The sequence below is a fragment of the Strix uralensis genome, chromosome 2, assembly GCF_047716275.1.
Source record: "Strix uralensis isolate ZFMK-TIS-50842 chromosome 2, bStrUra1, whole genome shotgun sequence".
NCBI lineage: Eukaryota > Metazoa > Chordata > Aves > Strigiformes > Strigidae > Strix > Strix uralensis.
In genome coordinates, this window is record NC_133973.1 from 129,047,164 (window position 1) to 129,061,080 (window position 13,917).

The 13,917-nt window shown below is 40.2% G+C and overlaps 1 protein-coding gene across 3 annotated transcripts in view; it reads left to right on the forward strand.

The window, feature by feature from the left end:
* Window positions 1–765: 765 nt before the first annotated feature.
* The window catches only part of NOX4 (NADPH oxidase 4), a 106,901-nt gene continuing 93,749 nt past the window's right edge, over window positions 766–13,917 (forward strand). For 2 of the 3 annotated variants that reach the window (XM_074861057.1, XM_074861058.1), the window contains exons 1-4: window positions 766–911; window positions 1,686–1,781; window positions 12,687–12,797; window positions 13,786–13,870. In XM_074861057.1, the coding sequence (XP_074717158.1) occupies window positions 855–911; window positions 1,686–1,781; window positions 12,687–12,797; window positions 13,786–13,870 (349 nt within the window). In that variant the 5' untranslated portion in view covers window positions 766–854. The remainder of the gene's footprint in view (window positions 912–1,685; window positions 1,782–12,686; window positions 12,798–13,785; window positions 13,871–13,917) is intronic. The other variant, XM_074861059.1, reaches the window with a different exon arrangement.

Genomic DNA, 13,917 nt, shown 5'->3' on the forward strand with positions numbered 1-13,917 from the left:
AAAAAAAGACCAAACCCAAACCAAACATGAAGACCACCACAAAAAGCAGACAGGTCGCAAATCAGACCTTGGGACGCGGTGGATGCGGAGGTGCCCACAGCACCCCTCCTCCTGGCAGCGGTAGGGTCGCACCCCGCCGGGCCCGCACACTCAGGTGCTTTGTGCCGGGCAGATCCCGCCGCCCCCCCGTGCCCCCAGGGCCATCCGATGGAGCGGGATCAGCCTCCGGGCAGCACAGTCCGGCCCTTCCCAGCCTTCCAGGACCTCATGTGCAGCCCAACAGTATTTTCTTGGGCAGGGTCTTTGTTGTTCCCCCGAATTGCAGTACACTGGCACGCACGCTGCTCCCCCGCTCCCTCCTGCTTTTCGTATCACGTTTCAGCAGTGGCGGGGGGGGGGGGGGGGGGAACCCCACGGACGGGTTTCTCCAGTGGGGAAATGCGTTTTTCAGATGGGGGGATGCGAGGAGCCGGCCACATCTCCAGGCCGGGGGCGCTGGCGACCCACAGCCCCCTTCAGCCCCTTCGGCGGTGGCCCCTGCCGAGCCCCCCCGGCGCCTCCGCCCGGCTCCGCGGCGGATCCCGGGGGGCAGCGCCGCGCACCAAGCGCGGCCGGCGGGGGGGCAGCGCCCGGGGCCGCAGAGGGCCGGGGCGCCGCGGCCGAGCCGGGGGCGGTCGAAGCGGCGGGGCCGCAGCCGGAGCGCAACGCCCCGGCGGCCGGAAGCCAGGGCGGGGGGTGAGGGGTGGGGAGAGGGGGAGGACCGGCTCGGCCCGGCTGAAAAGGAGGGCTCGCCCGTTGCCCCCCACCCCTCCACCCCCCACCCCCCAGTTTCTGCCCCGCAGGCGTCCGGCACCATGGCTCTGTCCTGGAGGAGCTGGCTGGCCAACGAGGGGGGCAAGCACCTCTTTCTGGTAGGGAGCTGCCCCCCGGGGTGGGCTGGGCTGGACTGGGGGGGGTCCCCTCGGCGGGGCGGACGGCTCGGGAGCGGGGCGCGGGGGTGCTGCGGGGCGGCCTAGCGGGGGGGGCGGGGTGCGGGCAGCTGACGGGGCACCCAGCGGCCCCGGGTCCGGGGCGGTTTGGGAGCTCGCCCTGGCACGGGGCGGGAGGTCCCAGCCGTGCTCGGCGGGGGGTGCCGGGGGGCAGGTACGGCGTTTGGGGGGGGGGGGGGGGCTCCGCGCCGGCGGGCGGCTGGCAGGGGTACACGCGGGTGCCGCGGGGGGGACAATGCAGCGCCCGTGTCCTGCGGGGACGCGGCGGCACACGGTGTCCGTGTGTTTGCTCTTTGTTAGATCCCCGTTGGGAAAGTTGCGGGGGGAAACTTTCTTAGAGGTCAAGTTCTTCCCGCTTTGGTCTCTTTGTTGCTAGTTTTTATTCTTTGTGTCTTTAACTGCAATATCTAACTAAAGATTTGCAGCGGCGTTTTGTGTGTGGAGGGTTTCGCCAGCTCTCAGTAATCTTAAGTCACAAAGGTAAAGTTGTGTGAAGTTCAATGAAAGTGAAAATTTCTCGCATAGAGGGCTGTTCTTTTTAATATTTTTTTTGTTAAAAGCTTTAAGTTTGTTTTCCTATGCTATTTACATATGTTTATGAAACTACAGGCATATGAGTTTTATGAATGAAATTAACGCTGAGAAGTCTGGACATGTAACTTTCACTTACAATCTCTTGTTTCTGTTTCATTTTAGTTTTTCTGGCTCTCCCTCAATGTATGGCTCTTCTGGAAAACCTTCCTGCTCTATTATCAAGGGCTGCAGTATTATTATTTGCATCAGATGTTAGGGGTGAGTGACCCGGACATTACTTTTTGCCCTGGAAACTGGGATGCTGGGAGATGGGAAAGGGGCAGAATGCATTTGCTAATCAAGGATGACACAAGCTGCCTGTTAATGCTGCAAAGTGGGGAAAGATCAAGTAGGAGATTACTGGGGTGCTGTTGACAGTTGTTTAGGAGTAGAAAGTGACCAGTGTTGAGAAGAAAAAGAGCCAGTCAAGTGTGGGACAGCTATCTTTCCCCTTCCTCTCCTCCCTCCCGGTGTTCCCAGCTGCAGACAGGCTCATAGGAACGCAAACATGCTCAACAGATGACTGGAGCTCAGCATTTTGTCATCAAAACGTTAGCCAAGCTTCTGGGCTCGTGCTGGCAAATTCTTTCTAATCCAGTTATTGTGATATATATTTGCTGAAGGAATTCTTTTGATAAATCTTAGTTCTTTTGAGTCTTTGTCATCTCATAGATCCTCTGTTTTGTGTAAATCATTGTAATCTGTATAACTTTAGTTTGTTTTCTAATAACAAATTCTTGGAATCTGAATGGTTTAATGAAGATTTGACTGTTTTGATTTAGCAAGGGTCCACCAACAGAAGAACCCAGAAAGATAATTTGGGGAAATGAGATGCTAGTCTGTCTTGTGAAGTTATCCACAACTATGCCATTGCAGTTGTTTGAAACAACTTCTATCTAATAGATTAAGGGTTAGCCACTTTCTGGAAAGTGCTCTAGGGTTCCTCAGAATTTGAGAATCCAAGAAAAAGTGGAGGAATAGCATGATACTTCGTAACACTGTGTCATGCTTGGGAATGGATTTCAATGGAATGTTGACATGGGGTTAAAGTACAGATGATGTGTATCCTAACGTGCTGTAGAGCCTGTGGGTTTTATCTTTGGTAGATCCAGAACGTATTTTTTCATATGGTTGATATCATTGCCATCGCTAGCCAGTTCCATAAGCTTTTGTTAACTTGTTGAAAGTAAGTTGACCTGATATACTTTTCTCTTTTTTTTTTTTCTTATGGCAGACTCAGATCTGTTCAAGAAATTAATCTTAGCAAAGATAGTGCAAAAAGGAGTGAAAATACTTAAGTCCTTCGTGATGATGACTTTCTTGACAGAAAAAGCATGAAAACGTGTTTAATTTTACCATAATCTCTAATGGCTTTGCAGCCTGGTGCATCCATGTGAAAACTGTGTTTGTTCCTGGCAGAGCAAGTGGGTTGTTTATAAAGCAAATGTTCTTGGGTCAATGTGTTGGGCCAGATTGTCAGCTGGTATCAATCAGCAAAGTTCCTCTCAATTCACAAGACTCATCTGCCTTGTACCAGCTCATTGTCTGGTCTTTTTTTGGTTTTCTTATACTTCAAAATGAAAGACCCATACAAAGTAATAATAATGTGCTCAGAACCTGTGAGATGATTCAAGTAACAGATTCCTTGTCTTGGTCAGATGAGGACCAGGAGGCCATGCGTTTGAATTTGTCTGACTGCATCTGCAACTGTGGGAAAGAATACCAAACAAGTTTAGAGACTTTGTAAAATGAGGAGGAGAGTGAAGAGCTAAGTCTAAAAGATACTTTTGGTCAAACTTCTGAAACTAATTTAAAAGATTTGGAAATATTAAAGTCTGTGAAACATTCTCACAATTCACATTCTACAGTTTGTCTAAATATCATCCTTAGACCCTCAAGTTAGCTTTCTCCCTTCTCTTCAGTATCTTTTCATATGTGTATAAATCATGCAGATTATTTTTCAATGGTTAGGAAAACTGAACCCAATTTTAGTCTCTTCAGAAAACAGAGTAAGCATACCCATGCTACAGCTGCTGTTACCTTCCACAGGGTATTTTGCTCCTTTTCTTTTTCTGTGCTGAGTTGTGTAGCTGCTGGCCCAGTGCCCATCTGCATAACCAGTCTCCTCTCTGTTCCATACATGGGTGAGTGGCTTGCAGTGCCTCTGTGTGCCATTTCTTGATGTTTGAAAATTTGATATTTAGGTGAAAATTCTTCATTTATAATTCAACAGTTGATTATTTTTTTTTTGTCTTAACAGAATGAACTTTTTTACAGATACTTTCATGAAAATTGATTCCTTTTTCCAGCCAGTTAACAAAAAATGGCAAAAAAGAATGGCATTTTTGGACTGAAAAAAAATTTCTCTTGTTCTTCAGTGAGGTCTGCTGAGGAGTTTTTTTCTCTCTTTATATGGTACAATAGCCTGAAATCTCCTTAAGAACTTCTGCACTTGCAGCACTGAAAGATTTACCACTAGTAATTTTATTGTTTACCAAGTAACAGGATGGAAAACAAGAAGAGTTGCTGGAGGAAATCAGATTGTGATATGAAAGGAGATCTTGGACTGAATATCCTGAATAAATTTAACTGCTACATTTTCATGCCATGTCTTTTCTTTCTGATGTGAGGAAGGAGAAGGAATGAGGTTAGTCTTTCCTTTAGTGGTCACTGAAGTGTTTCACTTTCCTTCAGCCTCCTACAGAAGGAGGCTCAGTTTTATTCCTTTCTGATTGCATTCCCTGTGACCTTGAACAAGATACTTAGCACAGGATTTTAAAATTATTTAGGTACCTAACTCCCACTCAGTCTTTCAATGACAATCTTTCTGATCCTTAATTCTGTATCTTTAAAAAGGCACTAAGAGCGTGGTGGTGTCCTGGAAGTGCAAAGAGAATGAATAAGTCAAAGGCTCTGATGTGCTAGGAGGAGGTTAATCAGCCTATTCTATGCTACAAAATTTAGTACATAAACTTATGTTGTGTCAAATGTCACTGCATTGCTGCTTTGCACAGTTGCAGTCCCATGGATGACACCATGAACTCTTCACCTTGGAATCAGCATTCCCTGAAGGTTTTCAAAAACTGATTGGGCAAAACCCTGAGTAAACCTAGTCTGAGTTTGGTGTTGAACCTGCTTAGAGCAGGATATTGAAACAGAGACATCCCCAGGTCCCTTCCAACCAGAATAATTCTGTGACTGTATGATTCTTGCAGTGTAAGTTCAACCAGAACCTAGTGTAATCCCCTTCACATTACTTTTGCCTTGATGAACCATCCCTTTGGATACTTAATTGATTGTAACACTGCAGATCATAGTCTTACTGCATGAATGCATTCATTGCCACTGGTTCAAGAAAGTGATTCAGATAAAGAATCTCAATTTTTCATAATTTAATAAATGTTAACTTGTGGCCTTACATTGCTTAAAGAAGAGAAGCCTGGGAAGCACTCAACAGGCATGAATTTCTTATAAGAGAGTATGGATGAGAGGAAAAGAATATTCTTACCTTCATGTTCATGACAGATACTACAAAATGTATTAGGCATGAATTACAGAAAGGAAGAGTCATAAATTACTTGACATGACTCCAAAATCTTCATTGTTGGACGTGTTGTGTCTGCTCAGTCGGAGAAATTGTCCATATGATTAATTTCTTTGCAGACGTCAAGATTTCTCTCTTCAGATCAGCTTGTCTGTATATTTTTCCAAGTTTGCTTGTGACTGACCAACAAATTCAGTCCTAAATTCAGTACTGGCCTTATTATAGAATTCAAATCTTGCTTTTAACAGCATTAAATGAAATACCTGTTTCTTGTTGCTTGAGTTCCCTGTGAACAGGAAGAGCATTGGGCTCATTTTGTCATGGCATAAAAGGTCTCTCTTTCCCTATTCCCTCTCTAATCCCTGCTCAAATAACCCTAATGTAGTCAAATGGATGTTAATGCAAGAGATAAGCTTTTGGGTTTCAGACCACAGTGAAGAAAATGCATTCTCAGAAGGATCTGCTTGGGAAAAGACTGAATAACTGAAAATGGAACTGAAAAGGAAAAATGCTGCCTCACTTCCTTATCTATACAGTTGCTGCCTTCTTACTATACTGTTCTGTGCATCACATTTATGCCATCTTTATTCACTGTTTGGAATATGTTCCAGATGTTCCAGTAACTTGTATGCTTCTCCTTGCTAGTTTTTTTGTAATGATAGAGATTTTACTAATTGAGGCCAAATTCTGCTTTCATTGATCTTTATGCAACCACTTCTCCATCACATCTAAACATTGGAGGGAGTTGTGTATCTTCACCCTTTATTTTCCTTAATGCAGTGTGGTTTTGCTATTTAATTGTCTTGTAACCAGGCTATTAGAGTGTTACCTGTAACAAAAATGTCTAATAACAATTTATGTTGCTATAGAAGATGTATATATGCAGGATTCCCCAATGAAGACTGAGGGTGTTAATCCAAGAGACCTTATTTTGATAGTCCCCTTGAATTTGCAAGTAAATCTCTTCTCACATTCTCTTTGCCTCATTCTAGATTTTTTTGTTTGCCCAAACACCCTGTGTCCTTCCTGGACAGCCCGCAGTTCAGCATCATTGCTGAGATTATTCTCAGTTATAAGCCAATGAAGAACTTGGGTTTTGCACCGTGTAGTTCTTGTTTGCTTGTTTGTTGGGGCTTTTTTTCAGCTCAGATGGCAGTAATCCTGTGAAGGACATCTATATTATTAACTTTTATGGGAGAAGTTCCACCTTTGCAGAACTTCTTGTGAAGCTGTCAATAGTGGAGGTTCAATTAGTAGAGACACATCTCAAATGATTAACTGAAATTTTTACTAATGTATCATGTAGATGTGTTAAAAATAGAATGAGGAGCAATGATAACAACAAGACTAAGATGATCATGGCATGATATTCTGTATAGAACAGAACCGAATTATGGCCAAAATGTCTCTTTGGTAGATTATTCATTATATTATGTATTATTGCAGGGTTCCCATGGTAGTCCAACAATGGCAGGTCTTAAAATAGCTGCATTACACTCCAGAAGACCAGTTTTACAGACCATATTTCCTACTGTGTTGTGATAAGGGGAAATAATTCAACATGAAGGAAGCCCTTAGTCACAGACATTGCATCTCTTCTGTGTGACTGTGACTCAGATACGACAATAAGCAACTTCCTGCTCTGGTCGTGAGTTGCAGCATGTTGTGAATCTCTTGGGGGCACTTGGGTACTGTTTATCCCTTGATCCATGATTGAATTTGTGGAGTTTAGATCATGCTGTATCTTGCAGGATCAACCATGCAAGTTCTTGTTGCTAATTAATATATAAAATATTATCACACTTTGTGATGTTGCTAGAGAAGAAAGACGGTCTGGAACACTCAAATTTGGAAGCTAAATTGAGATCCCTTCCAGTTTCGTCTTGTGTCATTCTACCTGGCACAAAAACCCCCCGTAACTTGGCAACACCAACAAAAGTATTTTTTTAAATTTTATTTCCTGAGGTCAGGATTCTAACAGATATTAACTGATTAATAGATTAATAAAGATGAACATTTGGCCTGAAATCTTGTAAGTGAATACACTTCGGAGATTATCATAGAAGTTGGAAGCTAATATTGAATTCCAGATTAAGACAGTTGCTTTCTTCAGACTGAATGACTGATTTAAGCAGCAGCAGAAGTACATCTAACACAAAGGTACTGAGTATAAAATGAGAACATGACCTAAATACGTAGGCAGAAAGAGAAGGAATGCCTGTTTGGTGAGTTATAAGTGAACGGTGAGAATATTGATTCTCAGTGCAGGGAGGATACCCCATACCTCGTGAAAGAGCTAAAAATGTTGTTGCCATTGTCCAGTCCTGATATTTATCCCTTTCTATAATATTATATTCCTTTCTATAATATCCTATCAACTTCTCCTTCATATGTGCAAGCAGAAGACTGAAGTTGAATTACCATAGAGAACTGGGCTGGTATTAAATTCTCTGCATAGAGAATTGATAGTTTTTGTTGTTTTGGGTTTTTTTTAATACTTAATATACTTTGAAATATGATTCAAAAATATTACACCACTTAGTCTTAAAATAATTTTTAAAGGGTTGCAGTACATAAGATTGGGATTTAGAGTTCTGCTTTGAAACCTTCCATATTCAGGAACAAAACCAAGTCAAACTTTTGTAGTTTTCATGTGTTCTGGTAGGTTTCTGCTACCCTTATATTTTCCTTCCTTTCAGCTTGCTTTCAGCTGCTTTGGGTTTTTTTTTTTTTTTTGCTAGATCTCCAGCCAGATTTGTTAGGCCTAGGGGTAATAATTGCTATCCGTACAATTCATATCTGTCCTTCATCTTAGATTATCTGTGCTCTGTTACTCAAAACAAGGAGTACTTTATGAAGAGGAGGAAGTCAGGTCAAAAGGAGGCACACTGTGTAGCACAGTTTGTCCACCCTACGAAAATATTTTTAGCTGCTTCAGTACTGAATTGGAGAGGTGGTCTGTGTCTACAGAGCAGCATGTGGCTTATGAGTCTTCCTACAACCTTTCAAGTTGCCCTGAACCATAGAAGATTGAAAAAAGTTCAAAGACTGGCCTCCAGAGAGAGTATCGAATGTGGTGTCTCTGCTGCACCATGACCTGGTTAGGATTGTTACTTCTAGATAGTGAAGTCTTGAGAAACAGAATCACATCACTTGGAGGTGTGGAAGGGTTTGCAGTATTCTTCCATTATTTTTGCTACAAGATGGGCTTAAAAGGTGGGATAGCACAATATTTGTTGAAGTCTTCCTGTATTTTGCTCTCCAGTATGTTTTGCAACCATGTATTGAATATTAGATTTCTGTGCACAGCAGTTGCAGGTAACATTAATATCTGTATTTATAACTGATGAACTTTGAGGAATTCTGTGGAACACAGTAAGTTACTTTAGCCTTCAACCTAATACTGAAATCATTTGCCTAACTACAGAGAAGCTCATTTCCCCTACTTTGCTGGCAACAAGACACAGAACATCCAACGAGCACTGAGTCTTTGTGTCTCTGTACTACTTTGCACGTTAGATGAGCACAGCCAGGAGTCCATCCCAACTTCTGTGGGACTGTACACCAGACAGGGATAGCTGGAGAGTATCTCTGGAGCCCTTTTCTGCTGGTTTGGAGGAGGAAAATATGGTGATTGCTTTATACTTGTCTGGAGAAAAAATCTAGCCTAGACTTTAGGATTTGATTTTATAGTGGGTCCAGTTCCCTACTATCCCTGCCACAGATCTCCTCTGTGAATTTGATTAATCCTTTAGTTTTTCTATGCCTCTTTGCCCCTCCATGAAATGGGGTAACAGCATCTATGTTATTGGATAGGCAGAGTACAGAAGGAGGTTGTCAAATGCTTGGATTTGGTATCAGCAAAGGTGGATAAAAGAAAGTGTCCAGCAGAGATTTTGGGGGTGTTTTTTTCTCTCTTTTTGATCCTACGAAAATTTCACATGTAACTAACATGAAATATCACTTTTTTTTTTTTCTTTAAGACAACAATAATCTTAGGAAGAAAAAAGAATTATATTTCTATCATTTCTTAGCTACTTAATAAGGATATATATTCCCTTCTAGAACCAGTGAGTTGCCTTGGAGCAAAAATCATCTTTTATTTCACTATTGTTTAAAATCCAACAATGCACTATGTTAATTTGTTACTATGACACCCAGGCAATGCAAAGGAAGTCAAGAAAGAGACCACTTGGAAACCATTTGGAAAGCATTAGTTTCATGGGGATATTTTTAGCCTTTGGATATATATGTTAAGAGCAAACTTTGTTATTCCTCTGGGTCTTGCATGAATTGTGATTCTAAGCATTGCCAAATGTATTACTTTACCATTGTTTTCAGATTGGTCAAGGGCTTGTTGCAGCAAACATTGCTCAACTTTATTTCTTCAGAATAAAACCTTAAATGAACCATTGGTGAAAATATTTGAATCACACTTTCCTAGAAGTTCACTACATATTTGAAGAGGTCTTTCCTAGTCTTTTTTTTTTTTTTTTTTTTTTTACAGATGTTAATAACATTGAATTAAAATTAATGTAAGGGCATTCTTCCATAGTAATTGCACTATGAATGAATATTTGCTATTTGTTAAATAGTGGCATAGAAAAACACAAAGGAAAGTTAGTAGGGTAGCTTTTTCTACTCATCATAACTGATTCATATTTTTGTACCAATTAAATTGTTTGGCATTTTACTTATTTCTTACAACAAATTATTTCATTTATTTAATACTATACAGTGTATAATTAACTATTCTAGACTATTCCAAACTAGACTGTTTTGTAAGAAGAATAGTTGTGCATGATAGAGGAAGTCTTGTATAACTGGTATCATGCCCGGTTTATGTTTAGACTCAAAAGACAACATAAATTCTTGAGAAACTAATGATGTATCATATAGGTCATATAATAGAAGTTATTACAATTTTCCAATTGCTTATTAATTGTAATGTAACTTATTTCAGCTTTTGGGTGTTAGTCAAGAGCTACAAAAGCGGTTCAGTTTTCTTCTCTTTTGCGTAACATTAGTTCTACAGAACTGTTGGGTTTTTCAGATCATGCTCACTTAATCACTGAAATACTATAGCACATCAGCAAGCTCTAATAAAAATGCTTCTATGTGTTTTATGACCATATTTTTAAAGTTATTGCTTTTATGAAGTGTATAGCTCATTTTTAGCTTCCCTTTAGAGGAATAATAATTAATGAAGATAGAGACAATCTTGTATATGCAAACAGAGCATTATAGAGACATTTTACTTGCCATTAAGTCCAATCATTTCAAGGGTCTTGCCGTTTTATCTGATAGTTCAAAAATATTCACAGTGTTTTAAAGTCCCTTTAAGCTACTGTGGGCAAGGACAGAGAAATATTTATTGTTGTTGTTCACATTTATTTTTATCATACTTTGAAGTGGTAAGTGACATCAGCATTCAGTAAAATCTCAGCTCAGGTCCTGAGGTTGTGGCCATTGTAGCTGGTGCTCAGTTGCAGTCACTGCTCTGGACCAGTTGGGAGAGTCCAGAGCAGGGAGTAGAGTATGATTTAAAGTCTAGAGAACATGACTTGTGAGGGAAAAGTAACAAGATTAATCTTTCATTGCTCATGTGAACAGAGAGTGAAGTAACATGAAATAGAAGCAAGGGAGGTTTTATGTCAGGAAAAAAAGGACTAACTATTGGAAGAAATAGTGGGGGAGGTCTGGAGAGTGGGAAGGAACTAAGTGATGTGGTTCTTTTTAGTCTTATTTTCTATAATTCAGTAGGTTAGAGATGCCTCTGTTGTTAGTGTCCCTCTCAGTGTAACTGTTGTGAGATCTGCTCCTGGGACGTTTGCCAGGGATCCCACATTTACATGGTAGAGAACAAGGTAGAGCACATTTTGTGGGGTAATTGCTCCTACTTGTTATGGGCAACTTTTGAGAGGAGGTGTCCTTATGACTGCTTTGTTCTGTGGAAGTTGGTAATGTCTGGTGAGGAGGTCCCTAGCACTCGACTCTCACTAAATGATGTAAAGTAGCCAGGAAAGAAACAGGATCTAGGTTGAGAGCTTGATGCATCAGGTAGATTGAACATCTTTACCTTCTGTTTGCCTACTGGTTTTGTGCCCAGATTTACTGCAGAGAAGATGGGGCACATGGGTATTACTAGCTGTGATAGCAGGCAGTTTTGATGTTTTATGGCACTGAGAAGCTGCTGTCATGCTGTCATGCTTGTGATCTTGGTAGATGTGCTGAGGTCCAGCTATTTTGTTTACTCTATTTTTACTAGTTTATATATTCAACCCTTTCTGTGACATGTAGATAAGTCTGTAAAAAAACAACTAATAGTGATTACAAACTTTGAAGTTGCAAGGCTTTTCTAATAATTTTTGTAAAAAAAAATTCCAAATAAAATCTGTTTCTCTTCAACTTTATTTCTTCTTTTTGATAAGAAAGATATGAATAAATGTTTCTCTGATGAAATTTTTTTGACTGAGAAATAACAAATTTTTTTTTGCCATAAAATCTCATTTTGAAAAAGTAATAAATCTTTAGTAATTTTTATTAGATAATTTGTAACTGTTCAAATCATTCACATACCGCTGCAGTATTTGAATTATCTTACAATATTTTTTATTAATTTCTTCAGGAGTTGAAAAACTTGGGGTTTAGAGAACATTATAAGAAATATCGTTCCAGAAATCTGTTGACAGTCTAAAAGCAGCTTTTATATAAGCTAGTAAAATGATAATTCAACCTAATAACTAGGAGAACAATGGCATTTTGCTAACTTTTTAAAAATCATAAACGAATGAGAGAATATAATAAGATTAAAAAATACAGGGTTATGACATTAATGTGTGCTTTGTTCATTTATTTGACAAGTGTTTTTGTTCTAATTATGTAAGTTCCAAATATACCAGTGGAAGCATTAGTGAAATTAGATTTCATTACAGTTTCCAGCTATCGAGTAGTTAAAATGAAGAAAACCTAAAAGAAAACCTACTTTCTTTAGGTCCAAATGTGGCATTGCATAATGTGAATGGATGAGCAGTTCTGTGGCATTCTATAACAGTCCTTAAATGAATATTATCATTTCAGTTTAATTGAATCAATTTATTTTTTTTTTACATATTTTCTGGCTTGTTTACCAGAAAATCACTACACTTTACTTAAGTGGCTGTCTAGAGTCTTCATAGTATTTATCTCTTAATTATTCTGTTGAAGCTTTCAGGTAATTTCTTGGTGGATGCTTATTCTTGTCTCAGATATGTTGTGTTCCATGTGACTTTGAGCACTGATGAGGATATTGGTTCTTTCAATAGAAAGTTGTCTTTTGTTGACATTATTGCTGACAAAATTAATTTTGAATGATTTTTTTGACGCAAAGGTGAGAGCTGTTTCCCTTGCAGAACAAGATAGCATGCTGTGTGTACAGAGGTTTTGCCAGTACATGCAAAGCATCATGAAACTCCACTATTCTGATGAGTCAAGAGAGCTTGGTTTGGTTTTGTGGCAAAGAAAAGGAGGCAGTATATTGACACCTGATCCATTAGAGCATCTTTTCTCCCTGTAATCTAACTCTTGCTATATTTGTTCAGCTAGGATTGTGTGTTAGCAGAGCTTCAGCGTCTGTCCTCAATCTCAACTGCTGCCTGGTCCTTCTACCAATGTGCCGGGTTCTCTTGGCCTTCCTGCGAGGATCTCAGAAGGTAAGTACTGTCCCCAGAATGCAGCAGTTGAGAAGAGGGCCCTAGTCTCTGTTTAGTCTAAAAATAATAGGAAGAAATCTGTTATATCCCTGTTTATTATACAATATGTGCCTGCATGGTGCAAGTGTGAGACATTCAGCCTAGATTCATCACTCCTTTGAAGACAATGCCTTGGCTGACATTGTCTGGTTTGACTGGACTTGTTGTGAGGAAGGTTTCTTCAATGCATTTTTGAAGGATGGGGAGTTGCTGTGGAACTATAACCAGACAAAGTCCCCTCTTTCTTTCCCAACTGCAATATAAAAGACATCTGTGTCCTCTCTGCTGCTTCCTGGTAGAAATCAACAGAGCAAAAAACTTCATGTCTGCATGACCAGAATTGTCCCACTGGCAGTGATAGAACTTCAAATAAAAATACCCAACCTGATATATTTGCTATCACGGGAGAATGAAAAGAGTTCTGGCAAAGCTAAGAGGGTTTGTTTTCTGTACCAGTGTTCGGTAAACAATAGTTTAGCTTGTTTGTGATTTGCCAGTTGCTTTTACAGATATAAGTAATGCTTTTGAGGAACATCTGTGTTTTCTAGATGAGATGGTTGCAAACTGAACCTATGAGTTCTCTTCATCATGTGACAATATCTAAAAAATTTGATGCCTATAGATGCAAATGTACCTTTCCCTCTGATCCTGCTCGCTGAAGAGTCGGTGACACCTACAACAATTAGTCCTAAATTTTAAGGCTAGAAGGGACATTAATTTGTGTGCTCTTGACATCTGTGATCCAACTGTAATTTCTTCATTAAGATCTCAAAATTGGCTCATTGACATAATCCTGTAGTTTTTAAATTTAGGTACTGTGCTTGCAAGAGTGTTAAACCTAGTAAAAGCTGAAGTTGCTATTAAATCATCTCAGTTGCTGTTAGTATTTTTTTTTTTTTTTTTTTGCTTTGTTTTAGAAGAGAGATTGCTTGAATTCTTCTCTTATTAGGTTGCCAGCAGGAAAACCAGAAGGCTGCTAGATAAAAGTAAAACTTTCCATGTGACGTGTGGTGTTACAATATGCATCTTTTCAGGTGAGATCTTACCGTGCTGAGCAGCAGCTTGTGTGGGAAACACATTA